At 46.6% G+C, this 27,953-nt stretch overlaps 1 protein-coding gene across 1 annotated transcript in view; it reads right to left on the bottom strand.

The window, feature by feature from the left end:
• The window catches only part of FAP (fibroblast activation protein alpha), a 160,500-nt gene that overhangs the window by 119,773 nt on the left and 12,774 nt on the right, over positions 1-27,953 (bottom strand). The window contains exon 3 of the mRNA XM_083155040.1: positions 3,728-3,820. Coding sequence (XP_083011166.1) covers positions 3,728-3,820 — 93 coding nt within the window. The remainder of the gene's footprint in view (positions 1-3,727; positions 3,821-27,953) is intronic.

Raw genomic sequence — 27,953 nt, 5'->3', positions numbered from 1 at the left:
AAATACTGGGGACAAAAAGCATAGGGGTCACCTGTATTTCTGAAACCAGCCCCGGACTCTTGGATCGATCCTGGTTCCAAAAATGCATCCTATTAAATGTCACCCTATACAGTATGTTCATATCACTTGTGTTTGGATAAATACATGGCATACAATTTACAAGGACTTCGAGGGAGATTTATCAAAGCTTGGAGAGAGATAAATAATAGACAGATGAAGTACCAGCCAATCAGCTCCTAACATAAAATTAAAAGTTAGATGAGACCTGGCTGCAGTGATGGATTGGGATGGAAAAGCAACCATGAGGGTGGGTAACCACAAAATGAGGCAAGGACGCCCTGCACGCTAGGTCCCTCCCCACAATGCACCCTGGCAGCCTCCTGGCTGCACAGCCTAGCTGCAAAGCCAGTCATTGGGCTGCCATGTTTTGGTCACAGCGGCTGCCTGTGACTCAGAAAAATTATTTTAACACTTATGATTTATAGCCAATCGTATGGCCAGCTAGGTGGCTTATTATCATCATACTAGGCCAGATGCACCCCCCCCCCCCCCCCCCCGCGCGCGCCATCGGTCTGGACACAACAGAGTTTTCTAGACTGCAATCACTGCAACACCTCATTGCCTCAAAGAAGCTTAGTTGATGCCCCATCACCGCCCTGACGCCACCCCCCATCCTGCCTTAGACTGTGGTCACATTTTTCACAATGTGAACGCAGTTTGAGTTCTTCGGCAATTTTGGGTAATTTGCACAGGAAGCTGAATAAGGCCCATTGCAGTAACAAGTCCAAATAGCAGCATGGTTATTTACCTTGACTGGGAAACGCAACCAGCAGCCACCACCAAAAGATTTTACTAAGGAGTCACTTACAGAATTTATGAGTACTCACCTTTATTTTTTGCATTTGAAGCTTACTGCATGATCTGTCTGCTCTGTAGGCCACTGTAGGCCATAGAAAATGTAACATAAGCAGTGGCCTATCCCTAATGGGTGCACAGTTTGCACACCCTGCATCCATTTTTTCAATATACAGGGGTGGGGTCCTGGGGTGCACACCAATTGAGAGGTGCGACCCTGCGGAGACCTTTCAGTAGAACTGCATACAAAGTCAAAGGTGCAGGTGCACAAATCAAACTCCCAATTTAAAATATTGCAATACAATTTTGCATTTTTAGCGAGGTTCTTCACTTATTTATGGCCATAAGTAACGGCTTCCCCACCGCGTCTAGGTGACCTCATTAGTCGGGCAAGTCCCTAACATTTTGGGGGGTACAAATCTAGGGCACAGGGCACCCCAAAACGGTGCAGCCGAGTGACCCCAGGGCAACACAAGACTGAAAGAAATATATGGTGAAACAAAGTGAGGATAGGTTAGTGAGAGAGGCTGCTAAAGATAGCAGGGGTAAGTAAGTGAGAGGTAAAAAAATTAGAGATAAAGTAGTGAGAGGTGAAGTAGTGAGAGGTGAAGGTGAGAAATGAAGTGAAATAAAACACACAATAGGGATGAAAGTGAATATGAGAATAAGTGTTAATTTGTGTTGCTCCTGAGGCCAAACAGCAACACCAGTCCAGGGGGGCCCACTTGTGCACAAATGTATAATGGATTATCAGATGGGGGGGTGCATTTCTGGGTTGTGGGCCACCCTGGAGTGGTGTGGCTGTTTGGCCTCAAGAGCAACACAAATTAACACTTATTCTCATATTCACTTTCATCCCTATTCTGTTTTTTATTTCAATGTAATTCATTTCTCACCTTCACCTCTCACTACTTCACCTCTCACTACTTTATCTCTCATTTTTTTACCTCTTACTTACCCCTGCTATTTTTAGCAGCCTCTCTCACTAACCTATCCTCACTTTGTTTCACTATGTATTTCTTTCAGTCTTGTGTTGCCCTGGGGTCACTCAGCTGCACCGTTTTGGGGTGCCCTGTGCCCTTGATTTGTACCCCCCAAAATGTTAGGGACTTGCCCGACTAATGAGGTCACCTGGACGCAGTGGGGAAGCCATTACTTATGGCCATAAATAAGTGAAGAACCTCGCTAAAAATGTAAAATTTTATTGCAATATTTTAAATTGGGAGTTTGATTTTGTGCACCTGCACCTTTGACTTTGTATGCAGATCCATTGTTCAATACTTAAATCTTTACCACAGGCATCAGCGCTGCACAAGTCAATGAGAAAAAGGTGCAGGAATGGGTGTTACTTTGAACAATAAAGTCACAGCTATTGTTTCGGCAGCCTGCACCCATATGCTCAGAAAGGAGATACAGTAGTTCTGCAGTTTTCCGCTATAGAGGAATAAGAGCAGGCAAGGTCTTTATTTGTGGATTTGTATGGAAAGCTACCACATGACTTCCACATGACTTGCATCGTACGTACGTACGTACGTACATATGTACGTACGTACGTACTGTGGAAGTCGAAATTGCAGCTCTGCACCATTAAGGTATTACGACCGCCCTCTGCGCAATTCCATGACGCCATTTGTGTCTTATTAGCTTAAACGTAACTACCAGGGTCGGACGTGAAACATTAATGGTTAATTCTTAAAGATATGTTCCCTTTTATCGATTTATGTTTGTGTGAAACTCTCTGAGTAAAAGCTTGTTTTGATTTTACTTGTTACAATTGCCGTCAACAGCCGCAAAGGTCAGTATAGTGAAACAATCACTATATATGACCTTACAGATACCTAGTCTGTGTTGTATGCTGAATCAGTGTGCTTAAGAAACGATGGCTATAATTCCAGCTCATACCAGTTCTCTGTTTCACCTCACCCCAAGAACAAAGACAAAGAATCAAGCATGGTCTGACGAGATTCCCATTTACAGGAAGACGTCCCCGTGAAGCTGAGAGCCAATGAAGAGTTGCCCAAGCCCCTTTCTTGTACCCAATGATCATCTAATCTGACCCCACACCCCTTTGCTTTAAAAGCCTAAGCGCGGGATCCAAGAGACACATGTGATCTAGCCAGAACACCTATCCCAAGTGCTTGGGGGATTCTTATCCGGTCGTGGTCACTGCTTCCTTTTGACGGTAATTGTATCCCTTATATGTGTTAGTTGTTATGTGTGTTAAGCAGCATTGCTGAAATCACTGTGGCAACCAGCAGTTGCTAGGGGTAACTGGTTGCATGGTTTAGAAGGTAACACATACAGTATAATTATTACATTATCCACTGGTTTATTAAATTATCATTTTCCATAGTACGTACATACATGCAAACAAGACACTCTCAAATAAAAGCTCACATGCAAGATACACACACACACACACTTACTCAAACAGAAGCTCACATGCAAGGCACACACACTTAGGGGGTAATTATGTAAGGCTCTGTAAGCTGCTTACCAAATGCTGAAATGCCTCCCTGCCAAACTGACTTTTATTTCCGTTGGTGTCCGCCAAAGAGGACTAGGCGAATTCCCCCTGTTCCAAATGGTACTGAATTAGGCCCTAAAAGAGCTCACGTGCAGGACACACATTCACACACACACACACAAACACACTGAAATAGAAGTTCACATGGAAGGCACACATACAAATTCACATGCCAAGGGACTGTGGGAGCGATCCAGTGGTCTCCTTTTCCACTTGCCCGGTGGGCCAACCAGCCTCTGACTAGCTGGTACTTTATCTCTGTCAACTTTATCTCGCTCCAAGGTCTAATACATAGAATGAAGCAGAATAGGGGATAGAACGAGTGTCTTTACTTTTGTTTATTACCTGAAATCCACAAGTGATAATACTGCTGGTAGTAAAATGTGTTATTGAAGACATCATCAAATGTGAAAGCACGGAGACCATCTTCTTTGGTCACTATGGGATGGAAAAAAAGCTCATGTCATTATCTGGTTAAATAAAGTCATAAATGTTCATAAAACACAATGGTTTGAATCATTCTAAATGTGAAAATCCTTAAGAAGTAATTTAATTCAAATGTAAATGAGGTTATATAACATATGTATTTCAGATCCGTGTGTTACAGTACATCACAATAACTATTTATCTGTTGTTCCATTAATATTCTAGGCTTTGATACTATTGTCTACCAAGAATTTATTATACAGAATTAACAGGATTGATTGATTTACTGATGAATGAATCTGTCCATCTATGCCCCCATATCCATTCATCTGTCCATTGTTTCCCCATATAGTGATCTGTCGTCCATTTGTCCTTCTAATGCCAACTTGACCCTGGCCAGCCATCTGTGTCCCCATGTGGTGCTCTCTCCATACATACATACATACATACATACATACATCTGTCTATCTGCCCATCTATGCCCCCATGTGGTGCTTTGTCTGTCTATTTGTCTGTCTATGCGCCTCACCCATCTGTCTCTGTGCTCGCCCCTTCCAGTACTGTAGTCAGGTAGTATCTCTCTTTCGCTCTTCCTCCCTTTCTCTGCCCCCTCTCTCCATAACACTCTCTTTCTATTTCTCTATTACTCTCTCCCCTCGACACTGTCTCTCTCCCACACTCTTCCACTCCTTCACTCTCTTCCTGGCACTGTCTCTTTCCCTAATACCATCTCTATCTCTCCCCCTGACACTCTCTCTCTCTCTCTCTCTCTCTCCCTCTCTCCCTCCCTCACTCCTTCACTCTGACACTGTCTCTCACTCTCTCCCTGGCACTGTCTCCCTCCCTAATACTGTCTCTTTCTCTCCACCTGATACTGATTTTGATGGTGAGTGTGTGGAGCATCATTTGGAGGAGAAGGGAAGTCAGTGAAGGAGTTGCAATAGAGAAGACATCTAATTAGAACAACAATTTAGGAAAATTAGGTGGCAGTAGCACTGAAGATAGAGTTGAGAGGGATGAGGTGGGAGAGAGGAATACCAGAGAGGTGATGAGAAAGAAGAAAATTATTAGCCTTCAGGTCTTATGGAATAGTCTTATGCTGAAGATATTGCCAAGGTGAAAGTTACACAATTTAAAAACAGGAAGGATATAATATGTGAATGAGACATGATAGGTAGTCAAGCATGACACCCAGGCAGCATCCTTCACTTGGGGACATTAAGGAGGTGTTAGCTACAAAATGTGTAGGTTTGGTGGAAAAAAGACCCTAAAAGGGAAACAGTAGGCTCCAGTGGCGTAAATTCATCCCAGTTGCCCGGAGGCAAGATAAATAACGGTGCCCCCCTTCCCCACAAACACACACACATACCGCCTTATACAGTATAAATATATTTTTGCTTGTGTGTATGTATGTTATGTGTAATATGTATCAAATAAAGAGTGTGTGACCTCTATGGTCCTGCTAGGAGGGGGAATCAGCCATAGAAGCTATATCAATGGATTTCAATTAACTGATTTAAACTAGCAGGGGAGGAGAGGTGCCCCCTTGGGAGCAGGAGTCCGGCGGCAGATAACTCCATTGCCTCCCAGAGTTCTGCCTCTGGTAGGCTCAGTCTTGAACAAGGTGAGCATAGTAATGTTCTGACACATTCAGATTGAATTAGAAAACCGAGAGTTAAAGATGAGACCAGGTGTGGAGGACAGAAGTCTAAGGAGGAGATTTAGATTTATGTCAAATCAGTACATAGTTGATATTCTATAACAAAGGAGCTGATGAGATCACCAAGTGAGGTGGTGTAGCGGGAGAAGAGATGTGAATCAAGGAGAGAACCATGGGGAACACCAGCAGGAAAAGGTAAATAGTAGGAAGCATTGGAGATAGAGACAGCAAAGGAACGGACAGAAACATATGAGGATATGCAAGAGATGGCAGAGAGAGTCATGAAGCACTAAAGCTGCCAATATCATTAACAAAATCATCTGTGTGCCCAGACAAACGATATACTGTAGGGCATACACACTGAACAATATCGTTAATGTGTATAGACACAGTATACTTATTGACAAGTTATTTAGTCGGGGAGCAAAATGATTTACAGTGGTGATCTTTGAGCCATCACAAACCTTAGCACATAGTAAAGGAATGTCTTATCTACGTTTCATTTACTCATGGAACTCAGAAGGAACACTTGGAAAATATCAATGATGAGGAAAACTGCACAAGAAGGAACAAGTGCATGAGGCAAGACAATGAAGAGAGAAATATCTGTAAGGAGCATCCTCTTCATTCTATAGATCTTATTTACAGATGGAACCAGGAGTAATAAGTGATCTGCAATGTAGATCTGAGAAGTGATGTTAATGCAGCAGAAAGCATCTTACATAAAAAGATGCCCACTACCACCTTCACAGATCCACCGCTGCGTTTCATGTCACAACATTGGATCACCCTTGTACACGCCATTATATACCTGCCCAACCCTAAGGTTTACTATCAGTGTTCTTAGCACCTAGAGTGTGCATCAGTATTGTTCTTTTTATCCTGTATGGTACTGAAAGTCTTAACTTGGTAGCACCTCTCATTATGTTTAAAAATATGGTGTGCAGTCCAGTCCCCCCTCTTTCCCCAATATTTGTGTATATATTGTACACTTGAAGTTAAGGTTCCTTCATTCTGGCACTGGCACCGCTCCCATCTACCCTCAGGTGTTTTAATTAGCACAGGTTCCTGTTAATATGGGCTCTATTTGAAGGTAAGACCTGGATAAATTTATATACTGTAATGTGTTAGTATTAGAAATGTTCAGGACCCATCTAATGAAGTTCACCTGGACGCGGTGGATGGGCCCACATATTTGCGCAAATGTGTGCTAAGAACTTCAATTATACTCCATGCTAATTGTAAGAGTTTATCAAATTTATTTTTACTATCAGTGTTCTTAGCACCTAGAGTGTGCATCAGAATTGTTCTTTTTTTCCTGTATGGTACTAGAAGCCTTAACTTGGTGGCTCCTCTCATTATGTTTAAAAATATGGTGTGCAGTCCAGTCCCCCCTCTTTCAACCCTAAAGTTTCCCAGAATGTCCAGATGCTGAGACCAGTGAAGCTGTGTCTGACACCCCAGAGCCAGAGGTGACATTCTTCCATTTTCTAAAATGCACCCACTTCCCATACCCCAACATCAACCTGTCAATCAGGCTCAGGAATCACCCACACTCTGTCTAGAGCTGCAGCCCAATCGCAAAACATGCACACTGTGGCTCTGCCGAATGCTCAGTAAAGAACCCATCAGACAGCTGAGACTGTATAGGTTGAAGGTTATATACAAGGTTGAATCATGCGGTGAGAAAGGCAATTGAATGACATGATTGTTTACGTGCTTAGTTTCTGCAGAAACTTCATAGCAAACTCATGAGACATCTTAAAGTTCAGTCTCAAGTTTTCAAGCAAAAATAAAAAATATACATTATCATTACAGGTCTCATCTAGGACTAACACCAACGGAAATAATTTTATATCTGGCATGCATTCAGTTTTACTATTAGTGGCAATTAATTAAATGTTCCATATTGCTCTTTTACTTGTTACTGTCCATCAGTAAAGGTGGTGAAAAGGCCCATCTGTTTGCCATCAGGAAGCGAAACATTAGGGTTGGCTATGAAAAATTAAAAAAAGAAAAGATGACAGTATTAAACATAGGCAATGACCATCTGGGTGGCAGGAGTTCTGTTACTGTCAACCGCGAGGAAACAAACTGCATCTGAATCACAAAGTGTTCTGCAGAAACGGAAAACAGAAAACAACATTGAGTCATTGTATGCGGTTCACCGTACTTAAAAACTTTTGTGTGATCAGTAAGAGAATTGTAGCTGTTCAGTGGTTTCAGAACAAGCTTTGCACTCGTTACGCAGCTACAGTATAACATTACAGGGCATTTTTATCAGGAGCAATTTTTGGACCGCAAAAGCAGCCCTCTTAGGATTTGCTGCGGATGTTGATATATCAGATTTACAATGTTACCGCTAAAGTGGCACTCAGCACACATTACCTTTCCCAACCGTAGTCCATGTGGATGGTAAAGTATTAAAAAGTTTTAAAAAATGACAAAGAAATTTAAAAAATCATGTAGACCTTTCATGTGTTGACCAATACAGTGCCAAAATTTGGTTTGTGTCGACCTTTTGAGTGTTGACCAATAGTGGTCGACCTATTGACTGTTGACCTAATGTATGGACACTGAAAGTCTGGATACTGGTTATTAGGGTAAGATCGATAGGTAATTTGATATCTGCACCCACCTGGACCTGGAGGGGTGCTGCCATCTGCTGGCAGGGAGGGAGGCATGGCACAGGCGGGAGCATGCTGCATAGCTTAGATAGTAGAAATAGACTGTGCTGCACAATCTATTTCCTCATTTAGTGGGGCCACGCATTGGGATCTAATTGTGATTTGCACTATGTGCTATGCGATTTTGACTGTATAGTCAAAATTGATGGCGCAAACCGCACAGTGTGTACACAGCATAAGAGTATAACGTCAGGATTAGGGTTAGGATTAAGGGCAAGGTTTGGGCTATTAGTGTTAATGTTAGGGTATTAGGATTAATGATGAGGGTATTAGTTTTAGACGTTAGGATTAAGGGTGAGGGTTAGGGTAATTGTTTTAGGGTAGGAGTTAGGATTAAGGGTTTAGGTATTTGTGTGTGGATTATGGTTACATTCTGCCCAATTTACAAGGAGATGGCCCAGAACCAAAAAGGAAAGTCATGACATTAGCAATCACTTTACTTTTAACACATTGCAGGGACTGGCAGCAATCGCAGCCCCTGTTCTTATTACATTTGTGTGATACTTAATTTCTTATTGTCAAAATAAGTAATTTATAATAAAGTCGGTACTTGTGTAGTTTCACGGCGGCACTTCCCTGCGGATCCCATCGTATGCAAATCACATGCAAATCATATGCAAATACAGCATGCAATTTGCATATGATTTGCATGTGATTCGATACACGATTCTATTTAGCATACCCCCACTATCCAAGTCACCCCGAAGCATGGCGAGCGCAGCGCTATGCGTCCTCGCGACCTGTTCACCTGTTCATACCCCCTCTATCCACGTCAGCATGGAGTGGATTTTATAAAGTGCGCGAGCCACCGAGCCCAAAGTGTGGTGAGCGCAGCGAGCCCCGCGTAAAACGAGCCAGAAGCGTGGCGAGCGGACATGGATTACTGGACGTGTATTCCGTGTCCGCTCACCACACTTCAGGCTCCTTTTACGCGTCCCCTTGCGGGGCTCGCATCGCTTCGGGCTCGGTGGCTCGCTGCGCTCGCCACACTTTATAAAATCAACTCCTCGCTGACGTGGATAGTGTGGGTATGAACAGGCTGGGAGGACGCGTACCACGTCCCATCGCGGGGCACGCTGCGCACGCCACACTTCGGGTAGTTTCACGTCGGCACTTCCCTACAGATCCCATCGTATGCAAATCGCATGATACGCATACGATTTGCATACGATTCTATACGCGATTCTATTTAGCATACCCCCACTATCCAAGTCACCCCGAAGCATGGCGAGCGCAGCGGTACGCGTCCTCGCGACCTGTTCATACCCCACTATCCACGTCAGCATGGAGTTAATTTTATAAAGTGCGTGAGCCACCGAGCCCAAAGTGTGGCGAGCGCAGCGAGCCCTGCGTAAAACGAGTCCGAAGCGTGGCGAGCGGACATGGATTACTGTACGCGTATTCCGTGTCCGCTCACCACACTTCAGGCTCGTTTTACGCGTCCCCTTGCGGGGCTCGCATCGCTTCGGGCTCGGTGGCTCGCTGCGCTCACCACACTTTATAAAATCAACTCCACGCCGACGTGGATAGTGTGGGTATGAACAGGCCGGGAGGACGCGTACCACGTCCCATCGCGGGGCACACTGCGCACGCCACACTTCGGGCTGACGTGGATCGTATGCGATGATTCACTCCAGGAGCAATATCATTCACAATAACGATGGAGCTCCCAGTTGAACAATATAGCATTATAGTATTTGGGTTTTTAATTAAAAACACGATCTCATGCAATAGCAAAGGGGTAATTTACCTTATGGAATGCGGGTGTCATAAACAGTACATAGGGAGAACAACAAGGACACTCAAAACCAGGATAGCAGAACATATACGTAACATAAAGAAGAAACACGAGGAACACAATCTCTCGAAACATTTTTGTGACCATCACAATGGGGACCCAAGCACATTGAGATTTATAGGCATCCAAGAAGTTAAACAGAACTGGAGAGGGGGCGACTTCACACTTAAAATAAACAAATTAGAGCTAAAATGGATGTATATACTAAAAACCTTGAAACCCAGAGGCTTAAATCTAGATAACGAGGTAAAAGCAATAGTGGGGAAAAAGTGAGAAGTTGGGATTTTATCAACACAAATCAGCTTGAACTCCTTCTACTAGATAGCGAGTTGGGCTAATTGCTTAAACATATAACAGACAGAACTATTTAAGATCCTGTGGTTTCATCAACTGCCTGCTGCAAAATTGGAGGGACGGTCTATTGTTCAGACTGTTCCATTAATCAATTAAACAGCAACACATGCAACATGTTAACCATGATTGACATATGACAAAACCAATCAAGAGAGTGTGAACAAACAACCAATGAGGACAAACGAAAATTAACCACTGACAGACAAGCTGAATTAATGGAGGGACAAATAAAAACCCAGACCATGGACATACACCTATCTCCCTAGAAGAAGGCTAAAGCAGCCGAAACGCGTTGGTGCATACCTATGAGACACTTGACTACTATTCCACGCCAGAGAAAAAGAACTTTATTCCATCCCGCGACTCTCGCGGTGTAACAAGCTGCAGCATAACAGAAGCGCGAGCTGGCAAGCTGACAGCAGGACGGAGAAAGACAGAGTGCGAGCGAAGACAGCCGGACGTAACAACTGAGAGGACGGGTAAGTAGGAGGCAGCGAGTGAGACGAGAGGCAGGAGGGTTCCCAGGCAGGGAGGTCAGAACACGGCGCACGAGTCGCCGAAGGTGACCCGGGCGGCGCGACTGACATCCCTGTAACACGCAATCACCAACCAGGACCGAGGTGCTGAGCGCTGTGTCCCCACACACGCACAGCAGGCATCGGCGGGTGATATAGCGTCATCTGGCAAACCCCACATGCACCATCCACCCCTCTTCCGAAAACCACTTACCACCAACGTCTTTATCAGCAAAGGGGTACCTGAAGACATCTCCAAAACATCTGAGTTAGCGGGACGCCGCGCTCACTGTTAAGCCCGAGACTGTACATTATATCACCTGCAACCCATCATTCCCGTTTATGACATTACTAGATGGATTTACCTTTCTTCTCTGACGTGGCAATTGGATACAATAATTAGCAGATCCAATAGGAGCGTACACACTGCCCAACCAGGACAGACCACCAATCTGACTTTTTTGGGAGTTTTGTATACATATTGGAAACTGTTGGACTCCATAATTGGGAGCCATCGAGGCTAACAGTTAGTTTTCACCGTGCTGCAATATTCTTGCAGTTCATGTCAATGTATGAACTTGTCATTTACCTTTAATTTTAAAATTCTTCATGTATATCTTTGTTTTCAATTTTTCAAGTAAAGTGTGTTTTGCAATTTATCAGTAGATTATTATCAGTAGATTGCACACACCACAACATTGGGGCGGAGCGCAGCACTAAAAACCCAAATACTATTGTGCAACTTAAAGGAATAGTCATCCTTCAATGCAGCTGCTAGCCAAAACGATTCGGTGCGCTGATAGCCAACCCATTTACCTGAACAATATAGCATATATATACAGTGACACAGTGATGTCACACATCCCCCAGCTGCTAGCATGCCTCGTTTGACGATATAGTCAACATTAAGTATGCCGCACAGCTGACGGGGGTGTTAACGATGCATGGGAGCCTGCTTCTGCAACAATATTGAGCGTGCACACTAGTTAGTGATATTGTTTATAATATGGCATAATGCCTATGGGGCTTTACTTCACACCCTCTTTTAAAGGACAACATACAGTAAGTGTATCTATCTCTCTATGCAGCAGTCATTAAATCCAGACAATGGTATCTTTAACAAATGTCTAACTAATACATCTGTGGTTTTGGAATTAGGTATAAATACCATGGGCGCTCAGAGTTACCACATGAAAGAAATTTATTACAAGAATAAAAGACATAAAAGCATATGATCACTCACAGTACACAAAACATAAAATATCAAATCCAATAAAAAGTAGATTAAGGTGAAACGGGTGGTATTTCAATTAAGGATGGGATGTTGCCCATATCAACCAATAAGATTCTCTCCATCATCTTCTAGTAGGTGCTAAATAAATAAGAAGTAGAATCTGATTGGTTGCTATGGGAAATATCACATTTTCTATAGAAATCCAACCTTAGTAAATGTACCCCATACTCTCCATTCTTGTATCTAACTACTAATACATGTCTAACTTTTGTCAATGTCTAACTAATGCATGTTGGACTTTTGGTGTTGCCCTATTAACTGTCAAACTTGACATTGTCTATCAGCCATCCGGATCCTCTGTGACAACTTCTAATCTTATTTCATTTTCTTTATATTTCTCTGAAGTTTTACCCTAATGGGGCCTACACACATAGAGATTTTGCTGAGCAATCTGAGCAATGCTAGATCGCTCAGATCGTTCAGCGCTGCACAGCTATGTGCCAGCGCTGTGTGCTGAGTGATCTGTCAGGGCCAGTGTTCTCCGGTGAGAACACTGGCCCAGACCGGCGATCTAACTAGATTTATCCAGCATGCTGGATCTTAATCGCTGGGCGATACTGACGATATCACTATCGATATGGCTCCTACACATGGCGAGATGAAGGGGCATCTTATATGCGATCTAGTCAAATTAAGTCAGATCGCTTAGAAAGTGCCCTAAAATCGCCCCATGTGTAGGCCCCATAAGTTTTTCTGTAGCAGTGAAGATCGTCTGCTCCTTCTTCTTTGAACTTTATGAAAATGTTCAGTATGTGTCACCAAAGTAAATGTTTGCTTTGAAATGGATATTTGTTTACGGATTGGTTATTCACACTTAATCTGCCTGACAGCTTCCTACGGCATTACTGCAAACAGTGACCAGTGTCAACAGTGGACCTGACATGTGCATTGTGCTGTAACTAATAGCCACTCTGGAGCAGAGGTGTATTGCATCATATGGAGGTGATCCAGGAAGAGAGATAAAAAGCCTTTTACATTCGTCACCTATCATGCTTGCCTGATTCCACACAGTGGAAAAAGAGGTACTTGCAATCTTATTATCTCCATTGCTCTACTACTGAAAAGGATCTTATCTAGATTTACCAACCATTACACATAAAGTTGGTATGTGTGTGAATTATATGGTAATAAAGCACATTGTAGAGTCATTTGCAAACAAATATTCTCTATTCTTATCCTGGTGTCCCTTCCATTCATGTATAATGCATAATTCAAAATAAAAATCTGCATTCCTTTAATGCATGACCATTCATGAATGAAAGTAAAAAATTTGGTTTTATTTTATATATTATGTTGTTTTTCAGCTTTTTGCTATAAAATATATAAGGCTGTACCATCATTTTGTAACTATAAAATATAGTGTATTTTAAGTTATATTTATTAACTGTACTGTAAGTATAATGTAGCTAGTCCTACCTCCCAACAGCGACGGACTGGGGCTGCATTTCTGCCCTGGCATTTGTGCAAGAGCTCATTGACTGGGGCATGCAGCGAGTTGGGTAGCTCGCCTGGTGGCACGCCCCCGTCTCTTCTGCACACACGAGTTGAGCGACTGGGGGAGGGCTTGGTTGGGACAAATAGAGATCCCCAGCTATCTCTGTGTCCGGATTAGGCCACCAGGACAAGTCCAGCCTTGCCTCCCAACTGTACTGTCCCGCTGTCCCACTTACAAGCAGCAATGTCCAACGGTGGGGGGGGGGGAGGGGCAGATGGGAGTCCTGCTGGCAGGGGAAGTCACCTTGGGGCAGATGAGAGTCTCCCTGTCAGGGGAAGTCACCTTGGGGCAGATGGGAGTCTCCCTGTCAGGCTTGAGGCCCCGAATATAGAGAGCCCCTACATACAGTGCCAGTGCAATGCCAACAGGAGTATTGTCACCGCTGCCACCACCACAGCCGCCACCAAATGTTGTGAACAACATGGATAATGGGGGGAGGAGTCGGTTACAGGCAGAACCCCTTCTTCCAGTGTGTGAGATCTTGTTTGTGTCCAGCTTCTGTGAGTACCCCCGGCTTCCCCACACATTGTGGTAGAAGTCGCACCTTTCAATACAGTCTGCCATTGGTATTCTCACAGCGCCAGCTGGAGCCATAGCTCTTGTCCTGAGACAGAATCATGGAGGCGGTTTGGGTGCAGGCCCAATTGCATGCTGACTTGTCTAGTGTATGTTTCTTGTTTGTTTTTCTCATGGCAGATGCCAGAGGCATTGGTCTAGCCTGGTGACTGTGTCACTTAGGCGGTAAGGTTGCAAACCTATCCGCGATACTTCGGTTATAGTTTTTGTTTGGTTTATTGTAACAGATTCACATTATAATGGTAAAGGCCGCAAATCCTGTGTTCAGTCCTTGTCTGCAAGGTTGCATATTCTAGTCCATGTTCATGTGCAAAGCCTAGGTTATCTTTGTTGTCTAGTTAGCTTATCCTCTTACTAGTACCCTGACTCGGTTGGGACTTTGTGCTACCGCGAAAGACCAGGTGGCATCCGAGTACCGAGTGAAGCTAGTGGCGAAGTCTAAGACCTGTGCAGATGCCAGCCGATTTAGGGTTTAGTAATATATTCAGGATCAGGCTCAAGTGCAGCTGTGGCTTCACCACCTTGGCCACAGAAGCACAATTCAGGCTATACTCAACATCTTGCAGACCTACCAGTCAGAAAAAGGGTTAAACCCGAGTTCACCCCAGATTATCATAACACATAGTGTCCCCCAAGATAGCAGAGAATGGCTAACTGAGCTAATGTTGCACGCCGTCCGGGTGTCCCTGCACCCGGACGGACGGCGAGCACAGTGTCATCTGACGCTGCAGACGCAGCGTCATCTGACGTGGCGGGGGACGCTGCCGAGCGGCGTCCCAAGCCTCGCTCGGAGGCTAAGCGTCGGGGCGTTGCTAGGCAACGTCCCCGAGCTTCCGCCTGGCAGCCAGCAACGCGCGCGCCTGACGTCAGTCAGGCGGCGCGAGATTTGAATAAATAGCCGGCGTCTGCTGGGCACAGACGCCGGTTATAGCTTTGTGCACTCGTTGCTATCAGCTTCTCTCTCCGGTCCCCTGGGTCCTTGGTCCCAGTTCTCCTGGCTGCAGATCTCCATTGCAGCCTGTCTTGTCTCCCAGCCTGTCAGCTGTGAGTTCCTGTGGATCCCTTGTTTCCAGCACTTCACCGGACTCCTCTGCTGTATTCCTCCATCAGCCTGTGAGCCTGCCGCGGACCCACTGTCTCCATCTTCCGTGGGTCACGTAAGTGCTCCAGTGGAGCTCTGGTCTTTATCTTCCTTGGTTCTCTGGCCCTCCGTGGCTAGCCCCTCCGTGGGACTGTCCTTGGTTATCTTCTTTGTATTCTTGTCCCCGTCCTTTTGTATGTGTTCCCTGGCCCCCGTCTGTCATTTGTGTTCTGTTTAGGCAGGAGTGTCACCGTTCTTCCAGATCCCTGCTTTGGGAGTCACGGCCCCTTTGGAGTATTCTTGGGGACTCCCTTCTATCCGCTGGTGTCTGCGACTAGGTCGCACTCCCCGTCTTGGCCTGGTGCCGGCAGTTAGGGGTCAGTTTCCAGTTAGGTCCAGTAGTCAGCTTATCCTCTTGAGTGTTCCCCGTGGCGGTCGCTTACCCCTTGTCACCACATAAGACCTGGCTGCATCGGGGTCGGAGCGGGCTTAACTCGCTCCTTCGAACGCGGCGGCCACAGGTGAAGCCTAGCTCCGCAGGGGTTTGCCACCTGCCTCGGGGACTCAACAGAGAGAGTGTAGGACCCGCTGTGGCCGTCCTAACCGGCGGTCCCGGCTGTGGGCTCACGCCTTATCATCTCTCCGTCTGGAACCCGTATTGTCCCTGGTGCCCAAGCCAGGGCAACATAACATTATAACCGGCCAGAATAAAGACAGGTCTCCCCTGTCAAATACTTGGAGGGGTAGTTATTTGTGTCGTTTGATATTATGAGTACCCCGTCTCAGACGTTTTCTGATCAGCTTCAAGGGCTTACTCAGATGGTCCGGGAATTGTCCTTGAAGGTAGCGTCTCAAGAGCAGAGGTCGCGACCTCCAGACTAAGGGGGTTCAGATCCCAAAATGAACTTGCCTGATCGGTTCTCTGGAGACCGCAAAACCTTTTTTAATTTTCGTGAGAGTTGCAAGTTGTATTTTCGGCTCAAAACACGCTCCTTCTCATCCGAGGCCCAGCGTATTGGACTAGTTATCTCGTTGCTCCAAGGTGACCCCCAGACCTGGGCCTTTGGATTGCCTTCGGACAGCCCAGCCCTGGCTTCCGTAGACAGCTTCTTTAGTTCCCTAGGGTTGTTGTATGATGATCCTGACCGCGAAGCCTCAGCAGAGACCCATCTTAGAGCCCTTAGGCAAGGGAAAGACCCAGCCGAGGTTTATTGTACCGAGTTCCGCCGATGGGCGAATGATTGCGGCTGGAACGACCCTGCATTACGCAGTCAGTTTCGTTGTGGTCTTTCCGATGAGATCAAGGATTGCCTCATCCAATACCCGGCACCTAAAACATTGGACAAGTTAATGGAATTAGCCATTAAAATTGACCGTCGCCTCCGTGAGCGGAGGTCGGAGCGGGGCTCGCTCACTCGGGTGGTTCCCTATGTTCCGATGACCCCTGAGGAAAGTGAGGAGCCCATGCAACTTGGGGCAGCTCGCATTTCCCCGGAAGAAAGGGCTCGTCGATTAAGTTCAGGTCTGTGTTTATACTGTGGCTGTAAAGGTCACATCTTGAGAAATTGCCCCAATAGGCCAGTAAAAGGCCGGGCCAAGTGAACGAAGAGAGGGTTCACTTTGGCCTCCAGCTCTTTTCCTCTCTAGATTCATTACTTATCCCGGGGCATATTTCTTTTCAAGGGGGTAATTTTTCGGGGTCAGTATTTATTGACAGCGGCGCGGCTGGTAATTTCCTGGACTCTTCCCTCGCCCAGAGCTTGGGGATTCCGCAACTCCAGTTACCTATCCCCATTACCTTACGGGGCTTAGATGGTGGGGTTCTGTCCAATGGGGCCGTTACTTTTCAGACTCCACCCATACAGTTGACCATTGGTCTATTTCACCAGGAGGAGATCACTTTCTTGTTAACCTCATGTCCTTCGGTACCCATCGTGTTGGGTTTCCCCTGGTTGAGAAAACACAATCCCATCATTGATTGGCGCCTTGGGGAGATTACCCAGTGGAACCCCAATTGTCAGCAGAAATGCCTTCATATTTCGCTCCCTGTGAAATCCACCTCTTTAGCGGGGATTCCCGTTCCCTACCGGGATTACGCAGACGTGTTTTCTAAGGGTAAGGCCGACAGTTTACCTCCACATCGGCCATACGACTGTGCCATACAATTGGTCCCCAACGCGCCATTGCCCAAGAGTAGACTTTATGCATTGTCTCTCCCGGAGACAAAGGCCATGGATGACTACATCCAAGAAAGTTTGTCCAAGGGGTTTATTCGGCCCTCTAAAGGCCCATACACACTAGTAGACTTTCATTTCAAAAGACTTTGCCAAAGTCTTTGATAGATATATCTTTCACCAAAGTAGTGCGTACACACTAGACTATTTTCCTCAAAGAGCGAGAGATTTTCAGGAGGCGAAAGACTTTGCTGAAAATCTTTCATATACAAGGCTATTTACATAATGGGCTGGGTTTGAATTCCAAGGGTGGGAGCAGGGTCCATTTTAATCAGTGCATTCCTGTTCTTGGTGCCTGATTCAGAACTGATTGCTGGCAAAATCCCGCCCGTGTGCACGGCAAACATTTTATTTGTAGCCGTGCACATAGGGAGAAAATTATTCACACCATCATGTCCATTACACATTATACCACATACTAGAACGCCCATTACACAATATGCTACACACCATTGGGTGATGGGCAGTGGGTGATAGTGATGGATAGCGGGTGACAGCAGTGCAAGGGTGGTGGATGAGGGTGACGGGCAGTGGGTGATAGTGACAGATAGTGGGTGACAGCAGCATGAGGGTGATGGGCAGTGGGTAATAGCGATGGATAGTGGGTGATAGCGATGGATAGTGGGTGACGGCAGCATAAGGGCGACATCAGTGTGAGGGTGACGAGCAGTGAGTGATAGTAATGGATAGTGGGTGACAGCAGCATATGGGTGGTGGATGAGGGTGACGGGCAGTGGGTGACAGCAGCGTGAGGGTGATGGGCAGTGGGTGATGGTGACGGATTGTGGGTGACGGCAGCGTAAGGGTGGCCGGTGATGGTGACGGATAGTGTACTGGCTGGGGGGGCACATGCCATCCTGCCACCCTGCCACCCGACACAGTCCGCTACTGGAACTTGGGCCCCTAGGATTATGGGGCCCTAGGGCAACTGCCCATCAAGCCCTTGCATTAAGATGTCCCTGAATATATACATTGCTGGCCTGTGCCAGCAATGTATATATTACTTGCTAATACGTAATCATTGGTGCCCTGTGGCACCAATAATATATACATTGCTGGTCTGTGCCAGCAATGTATATATTACTGGCTTATTAATAACATTGGTGCCCAGTGGTGCCAGTAATATATACATTGCTGGCATGTGCCATCAATGTATATATTAATGGATTATTAATAACATTGGTGCCCAGTGGTGCCAGTAATATATACATTGCTGACCTGTGCCAGCAATGTATATATTACTGCATTATAAACATTATTGGTGGCCAGTGGTGCCATCAATATACACATTGCTGGCATGTGCCAGCAATGTATATATTACTGGCTTATTAATAACATTGGTGCCCAGTGGTGCCAGTAATATATACATTGCTGACCTGTGCCAGCAATGTATATATTACTGCATTATAAATATCATTGGTGGCCAGTGGTGGCAGAAATATATACATTGCTGGCATGTGCCAGCAATGTATATATCACTGCCTTTAACATTGGTGGTCAGCGGAGGAGCAGGGAGGATGCGGCCAGTGGGCTGTGGGCGGGGCGTTCGGCTAGGGGGGCGGGTCGCTCCGACGTGCTGCTGTGTACTGTAGCCGGGAGGAGGGGGAGAGGAGGCTGCGCTGCGTGCATATCTGCAGCCTGTGACCGGACAGCATGGGAGCGAGGAGGGGTGAGTATAAGCAGGGGGAGGGAGCGGGCGGTCAGCTGGGCTGAAAGTCTGTGATCTTTCAGCCTGGCTGCCGTACACATTTAGCGATGATGGCTAAAAAACCAGCCATCATCGCTAGATGTGCTGGTAAAACCAGCAGACTTCCCACCTCGCTAGCGATGATGCGGGAGCGCGCATCATCGCTAGTCGGGGATCTCTGGCCCATACACACTAGGCGATTTTCAGCTGAAAATCGGTCAAAACACCCGTTTTGACCGATTTTCAGCTGAAAATCGTCAAGTGTGTATGGGCCTTAAATCTCCGCTCAGCGCCGGCTTCTTCTTTGTGGAAAAGAAGGATGGTTCTTTGAGGCCGTGCATAGATTTCCGTGCCCTTAATAAAATTACGGTGAAAAACACCTATCCCCTTCCTTTAATTACGGTTCTGTTTGACCAACTACGTTCCGCTACCATTTTTTCTAAAATTAACCTTAGGGGGGCTTATAACCTCATAAGAATCCTGGAAGGGGACGAGTGGAAAACGGCATTCAGTACTCAGACGGGGCACTATGAGTACATGGTAATGCCGTTCGGGTTATCCAATGCCCCAGCCGTTTTTCAGGATTTTATTAACGATGTCCTTCGGGAATTCTTGGGCAAATTCGTAGTTGTCTATTTAGATGATATTTTAATTTTTTCCCAAGACTTGGACTCGCATAGGACACAAGTTCGTCAGGTTCTGCAAAAATTACGCGAGAATCAGTTATTCGCTAAATTAGAGAAATGCGAATTTGAGGTGACCCAGGTGTCTTTCTTGGGATATATAATTTCTTCACAAGGGTTCCAAATTTTAGATTGGGTGCGACCCACCAATTTAAAAGCAGTCCAGCGATTTCTTGGGATCGCCAATTATTATAGGCGATTCATTCATGCCTTTTCTTCAATTGTGGCACCCTTGGTGGCGTTGACCAAGAAAGGTGCGGATCCATCAGCATGGTCTCCTCAGGTAGAACAGGCTTTCAAGACCTTAAAGCAAGCCTTCATCTCGGCTCCAGTTCTTAGACATCCCAACCCTGAGCTGCCATTTGTGGTAGAAGTCGACGCCTCCGAAGTTGGCACCGGGGCGGTTCTCTCTCAGAGAGACCCGGAGTTTTCACAATTCCACCCCTGTGCCTACATGTCCAGAAAATTTTCTCAAGCTGAGTCCAATTATGATGTGGGCAACAGGGAGTTACTTGCCATCAAGTGGGCCTTTGATGAATGGCGTCAGTGGCTGGAAGGAGCTGTTCATCAGATTCTGGTCTTAACCGATCATAAGAATCTACAATACATTGAATCAGCCAAAAGACTGAACGCTCGCCAAGCCCAGTGGGCACTCTTCTTTATGAGATTTAATTTCATTATTTCTTATGTCCCTGGATCAAAAAACATTAAGGCAGACGCCCTTTCCAGATGTTTTGTTCCTCAACAAGAGGGTGGGATCAAGTCTGGGTCCATCATTCCTTCATCCTGTATCCATGCCGGAGTTAGCCAGACCTTGGAGGGTCTTCTCCGGCAAGCTCAAGGGCAAGCTCCAGCCCAAACTCCGGAGAATAAACTGTTTGTTCCTCCTTCATTGAGACGCAGAGTGTTGGCAGAATGCCATTAAACTAAGATTTCGGGTCACCCAGGAGTATATAAAACCCTTGCTTTATTATCCCGAGTGGTCTGGTGGCCAGGGATGGCCAGGGACAGCAAGGACTTTGTCTTGTCTTGTCCGGAGTGTGCCCGACATAAAGTTCCTCGTTCTCGACCATTGGGAGAGTTGTTGCCTTTGTCCGTCCCAGGCAGGCCTTGGTCCCATCTGGCCATGGATTTTATTGTGGGTCTTCCAGTCTCATCACACTGTCAAGTCATTTGGGTCGTCATCGATAGATTTTCTAAGATGGCGCATTTCGTGGCTTTAAGGCAGTTACCCTCGGCTAAAGAGCTGGCCACGCTATTCCTTCAACACATTTTTCGTCTGCACGGATTTCCCAGTGATATTGTGTCCGACTGGGGTCCACAGTTTGTGGCTCAGTTTTGGAGAATGTTCTGTGCTGCCTTAAAGGTGAAGATCAGCCTTACTTCCGCATTCCATCCACAGGCCAATGGACAAACAGAACGCCTTAATCAGTCTCTTAAACAATATCTGAGGATTTTTGTTTCCAAACTTCAAAATGACTGGGTTAGTTTCTTGCCGTTAGCCGAATTTGCGTATAATAACGCACATCATTCGGCCTCTAAGACGTCACCCTTTTTTGCAGTCTACGGATTCCATCCACGGGCTAATTCTCTGGGACCGAATGCCTCTGGCTCTTCTTCGTCAGCTGCCTCTCGCCTCAAAGTCGTATGGAGGAAAGTCCACTTGGCCCTTAAAGAAGCTGCTTTCAGAGAGAAGGTATTCTCTGACAAATCCAGACGGCCTTGCTCTTTCAAAGTTGGTGACTGGGTGTGGCTATCCACCCGTAATATAAAGCTTCACCAACCATCAGCAAGGTTAGGGCCTCGGTTCATTGGGCCTTTTCGGATTGTCAGGAGGGTCAATCCGGTAGCATTCCGTCTTGCTTTACCTAAGTCCCTCAGGATTTCGAGTACCTTTCATGCTTCGCTTCTTAAGCCGGTGGTATTTTCACAGAGATTTCCTCGCAGACTGAGGAATGGCTCCGCCCCAGTGATGGTGCAGGGGCAACAGGAGTTCCGCGTTGAAAAGATCCTCGATTCTAGACTTGTGAGAGGTTCCTTGCAGTTTCTGGTACACTGGAGGGGATTTGGTCCCGAAGAGAGGTCCTGGGTTTCCGATGTAGATTTGCATTCACCCAATCTTAGGAGGGCCTTTTTTCGTCAATTCCCGGATAAACCTGGTGGGAAAGGGTTGTTAACCCTTCCTCAAGGGGGGGGGTACTGTTGCACGCCGTCCGGGTGTCCCTGCACCCGGACGGACGGCGAGCACAGTGTCATCTGACGCTGCAGACGCAGCGTCATCTGACGTGGCGGGGGACGCTGCCGAGTGGCGTCCCAAGCCTCGCTCGGAGGCTAAGCGTCGGGGCGTTGCTAGGCAACGTCCCCGAGCTTCCGCCCGGCAGCCAGCAACGCGCGCGCCTGACGTCAGTCAGGCGGCGCGAGATTTGAATAAATAGCCGGGCACAGAAATATAAATATAAATGCTGGGCACAGACGCCGGTTATAGCTTTGTGCACTCGTTGCTATCAGCTTCTCTCTCCGGTCCCCTGGGTCCTTGGTCCCAGTTCTCCTGGCTGCAGATCTCCATTGCAGCCTGTCTTGTCTCCCAGCCTGTCAGCTGTGAGTTCCTGTGGATCCCTTGTTTCCAGCACTTCACCGGACTCCTCTGCTGTATTCCTCCATCAGCCTGTGAGCCTGCCGCGGACCCACTGTCTCCATCTTCCGTGGGTCACGTAAGTGCTCCAGTGGAGCTCTGGTCTTTATCTTCCTTGGTTCTCTGGCCCTCCGTGGCTAGCCCCTCCGTGGGACTGTCCTTGGTTATCTTCTTTGTATTCTTGTCCCCGTCCTTTTGTATGTGTTCCCTGGCCCCCGTCTGTCATTTGTGTTCTGTTTAGGCAGGAGTGTCACCGTTCTTCCAGATCCCTGCTTTGGGAGTCACGGCCCCTTTGGAGTATTCTTGGGGACTCCCTTCTATCCGCTGGTGTCTGCGACTAGGTCGCACTCCCTGTCTTGGCCTGGTGCCGGCAGTTAGGGGTCAGTTTCCAGTTAGGTCCAGTAGTCAGCTTATCCTCTTGAGTGTTCCCCATGGCGGTCGCTTACCCCTTGTCACCACATAAGACCTGGCTGCATCGGGGTCGGAGCGGGCTTAACTCGCTCCTTCGAACGCGGCGGCCACAGGTGAAGCCTAGCTCCGCAGGGGTTTGCCACCTGCCTCGGGGACTCAACAGAGAGAGTGTAGGACCCGCTGTGGCCGTCCTAACCGGCGGTCCCGGCTGTGGGCTCACGCCTTATCATCTCTCCGTCTGGAACCCGTATTGTCCCTGGTGCCCAAGCCAGGGCAACATAACAGCTAATCCCGGATACAAAGGCCTCACTGGGTAGTTTTCATCTGTGGAGGGCAGATAGGATGAAGGAGAGTGGTAAGAGGAAGGGAGGAGGGCTGGCTGTGTTTGTGAATGATAGATGGTGTAACTCTGGGCACACCACCATCAAGGAAGAGATCTGCAGTAAGGACCCTGAGCTAGTAGCTGTTGGCATGAGGTCATTCTACTTGCCTTGGGAATTCTTTTATGTTATTACGGTAAGCAGGCTGCAGACTCAGCATCCAAATGCCCTTCTTCTCCATGAGTGGAATACATTGGATCCTGGTAAGCAATTTCATCCCAATCCTAAATCGTCCCCTCCCCTCCCGCAGACTAACCCTAACCTCCCCCTCCCGCAGACTAACCCTAACCTCCCCCTCCCACAGACTAACCCTAATCTTGCCCTCCTGATCATAAATATAACTTTCATCTGCCGTAGTCTAACCCTACCCCCACCCAGCCTAAGCAGTTAATCTGGTCCCTTTAATTTTTTTTTTTTTTTTTTTTTAAATATGACATCTGAGATTGTTGGTAAATGAACAAACTGAACTGCGGAAAATGTGTTACACGAGTAAGGGCTAATTTAATAAAATGGTGCTAAAACACAACCGTTCTATGCCAGTGAACAAATACCAACATTGCGGAATTGTTTATTTGTACCCCACAGAGCTGCAAAGGAAAACCTTAGCAATCATACATTACTATTAATTGAATTACATTTTATTTCAATGTTGAACTGTTCCTGGAGCAAGAACTCAGGATACCTCTGTCTGTAAGTAATGAAAAGAGAAGTATGGGCGCACAAGGAAAAAAGACTGAAATGGGTACTCTTTACCTAGAAGGGCGCCCATCGCGGGTATCGCATGTACTAAAAAATTGCATGCGATGCGACCGACGCGATGCCCGCGATTTCCCATAGGGAACAATGTTAAATGTCCCAATTGACCCGATTTTCCTGTTCAATGTCTCAATTGACCCGATTTTTCCATAGGAAACAATGTTAAATGGCCCACAGAGGCCAAATAGTCACCCTGAAGTGTGAAATGGCCCCCACAATTGTTAACGCCACCCCACGATCAACGTGAACCCGAAGCGTGGCGAGCGCAGCGAGCCCGCGCGGGGCGGCAGTACGCGTCCTACGACCTTTTCATACCCCCACTATCCACATCGGCGTGTAGTTGAGAATAGAAAGTGTGGCGAGCGCAGCGAGGGGATGCGGATACCTTCACAGGTATCCGCGTCCCCTCGCGGGCTTCACAGCTGTCTGCGTCCGCTCGCCACGCTTCGGGCTCGGTGGCTCGCTGCGCTCGCCACACTTTCTATTCTCAACTCCACGCCGACGTGGATAGTGGGGGTATGAAAAGGTCATAGGACGCGTACCGCCGCCCCTCGCGGGCTCGCTGCGCTCGCCGCGCTTCGGGTTGACGTTGATCGTGGGGTGGCGTTAACAATTGGGGTGGCCATTTCACACTTCAGGGTGCCTATTTGGCCTCTGTGGCCCATTTAACATTGTTTCCTATGGAAAATCGGGTCAATTGAGACATTGAACAGGAAAATCGGGTCAATTGGGACATTTAACATTGTTCCCTATGGGAAATCGCGGGCATCGCGTCGGTCGCATCGCATGCGATTTTTTGGTCGCATGCGATGCAACCGACGCGATTTTTTTTTACTAACGATGCCCACGATCAAAATCGTGGGCGCCCTTCTAGCTAAAGAGTACCCTGAAATGTGTAAACAATAAAATATTATTTTCTTACATTCTTATTAAAAAACTATCTAAAGTGAAATATAACCGTCCGGTATTGGTTTATTATAATATATTTAAATGCTGTATTGCTATGTCTTGATTGGTCGATATTTATTCCACTATTCAGGGATATAGGGTCTCATAGCGATCCAAATGCGGCCATAGCCCTGATGGCCGGGGTTTGCGCATACGCATTTCTGCACATGTGCAAACCTCGACAGCGAACGGCTTTGCAGAGTTACTGTACATACTCGCTTGGGCTGTTTGCTCCAGGGAGGGAGCGGACACAGGGCTGGACCAGGAGAACGTGGGCCATCTTTGGCATAGAGCTCGGAAATAAGAGTCAGTTCAGACTTTTACTTGCGAAGGCAGGAGAAACTATTTGATGATTTCTCCTGCTAGCAGATGCATGGGAGGGGATGTGTTCTCGTCGCATGTTGCCGAGGGGATTCAGCAGTGACGTGGGCATTTGGACGGGCAGCGATAAGCCGATCGATAAGCAGCGAAAGACCACTGCTTAGCGAGCGGTACTGAATTACCCCCTAAGTATTATAGGGTGTATCTTTTAGTCAGCAGGGATTAGTGGATTAATGCCCAAATAAATGTGCTAGTTTAAACAATGGTAAATACCCCTGTTATGTAGGGTACACACCAGAATGATTTGGCCTCAATTCCCCCAATTTCAATACAATCTCGACTGATTGTATGTAAATTGGGCATGTATGGCATGCTTTAGCTGGTCATTTGTTTGTTTTTCAGGTCCTACCTGCTGCAGTCAGGATTTGAAAACAACCCCTTCCAGTGACGTAACTAATAAATATGCACCCCCCCCAGAGATTTCGGCATCGCCAAACCCGCCCCAACCTTCCCTAATAAAGTTAACCCCCTTATCCCTCCGCATGCCGCTTCCCACCGCCGCTGCATTCTTGGCTGGTCTGCACCGTGGTCCCGTGCTCCTCGAACTTCTCCTAATAGAAACTGACCCTCCTAAAATGGCTGCCCCTAATAGCAGACTGTTTTTAAGGATGCTAGAGAAGGCCACCGCCTCCTATAGCATCCTTCAAAACTGTCTTCTGTATGGGGGCAGCCATTTTGGGAGGGTCAGTTTTCAGTAGCACTGCAGAAGGAGCCAGGAGGAGATGGAGAGCTGGGACTGCATAGCCACAGACAAGTAATCAGTGAGTCCCGGCCACAGACGCTGCAGCAGCGTAACCATAGCTCCGCAGACCCCCGGCGCCCACACTTTCTTATTGCCTCCCCACCACTGCAGGGTCTGCGGGGCTATTGTTACGCCACTGCCCTTCAACTGGGTACAGATCGGAATCGTATCTGATGTAGATTGTGAACAGATCATGTGCTCCAGCAGACCGTGCCACCATCGTATGGTCGTCTCACGATCATGATCATTCTGGTGTGCACCCAGCATAAGTTTCCTGAGGCACCCCAGGGTTTCACAGCACCCATTTTGAGAACCACTGCACTAGAGCAATTGCAGGACCTGTTTGCTTGCGATGGGTACAGTACAGAAATGTTATGGATAAGAAACATAATTAATTTTAATAATTTAAATCTGAATCTATATTCTTGCATATTTCTCCAGATTGTTTCATTTATCTCTGAGAATATTTAATTAAGTCAATGACAAAGAAAAAGTAGCTGTTTAGACAATCCCTAGGCATGTCCTATATGACTCCAGCACAGAACAGCTGCACCACATCAGCAGCTGGTACTCTCTGGCAAGCCTCCCACACAAGGCACACGCTGTATTCTTATTTTGCTGAGAAAATCAGCATTTCAAGGGGCTTATGAGTTTGCTGTGGAAACTTTGCAGAGTTACTCAGATGGCTGGGCTGACGTTTGTGAGCTGAGTTCATCCCTCAATGACTTAACTGGGAAAGCAGGCAAGTAGTACAGTATACATGTTATAGCAATGGGAGTGTGTCAATTATTCAAAACATTTTTTTTGGTTATGTACACCTATTCATTGCTTAATTTCAAAAGCAATATAAGGGGCCAGATGCCCTAAACTTCAAAAGGGATAAAATGGAGAGTGATAAACAGCCAGCCAATCAGCTCCTAACTGCTATGTCACAGGCTGTGTTTGAAAAATGTCAGGCAGGAGCTGATTGGTTGGTTGTTTATCGCTTTCCATTTTATCACTTTTGAAGCTTAGTGCATCTGGCCAAAGGAGAGGACATCTGAGTCAATCATCCAATTATTTATTAATTAATTGTACTATTACAGTTACTATATAAGAAGGTATGCAATATAATTACCACAAAGCAGAGCATATATGAGAATATTAACTACTTGATTTGGTACAGGTCTAGGTAGACAGACAATAGGTTTAGAACATACGGTCTAGTGGGTCTTCATCCTTGAAATTGAGCTGTTGTGAAATAATCACATGCTCTTCTTTTATTTCCTGAGAGTAATGCTAATTCCAGTAACAATGACATCAGAGTTTAAAGAGGACTCACAAGCACTTATTGCTGGACCTCACATGCTATTTTGTGTACACTCTAAGCAAGGTATTGCTTAGTGTGTATGGATGCACACCCACCGCGATAACTGCGCCATCAGATCAAAGAATTTATTGAAACAACAGCATGTGCTGCACATTGTGTACCCAGCTTTGCGCATCTGGCTCATTATGACTGGAGTGCGCCAAATATTTGAGAGGTGCCAGTCAAAATACTGGGCCATTGGGTGCAGTGTAGCCGCCATATACAATTCATTTGGGCACTGTCAGGATTGAGATAATACCCTCTCTGGTTGCGACCCCAGCCCTTCTCCATCTACTTCCTTGGACCTCGTCCCCCGGCACCTATCTCTAGCTCTGAGCCCTTCAGTGTGCAGCTTGTTACTGTGGGCTTGCCCCTCCTTTGGGACCATCCTTGTGCTCTGTCTTCTCATCTACCATATCAAATGTTCCTCACCTCTTACCCCTCAGCTCTCCTTGGTCCCTGCAGCCCTTCACTCATGGCACC

Source organism: Crinia signifera, chromosome 7 (genome assembly GCF_055691185.1).
Source record: "Crinia signifera chromosome 7, ASM5569118v1, whole genome shotgun sequence".
NCBI lineage: Eukaryota > Metazoa > Chordata > Amphibia > Anura > Myobatrachidae > Crinia > Crinia signifera.
Note: the sequence above shows the minus strand (reverse complement) of the source record. Positions and strands in the feature narration are given on the sequence as shown.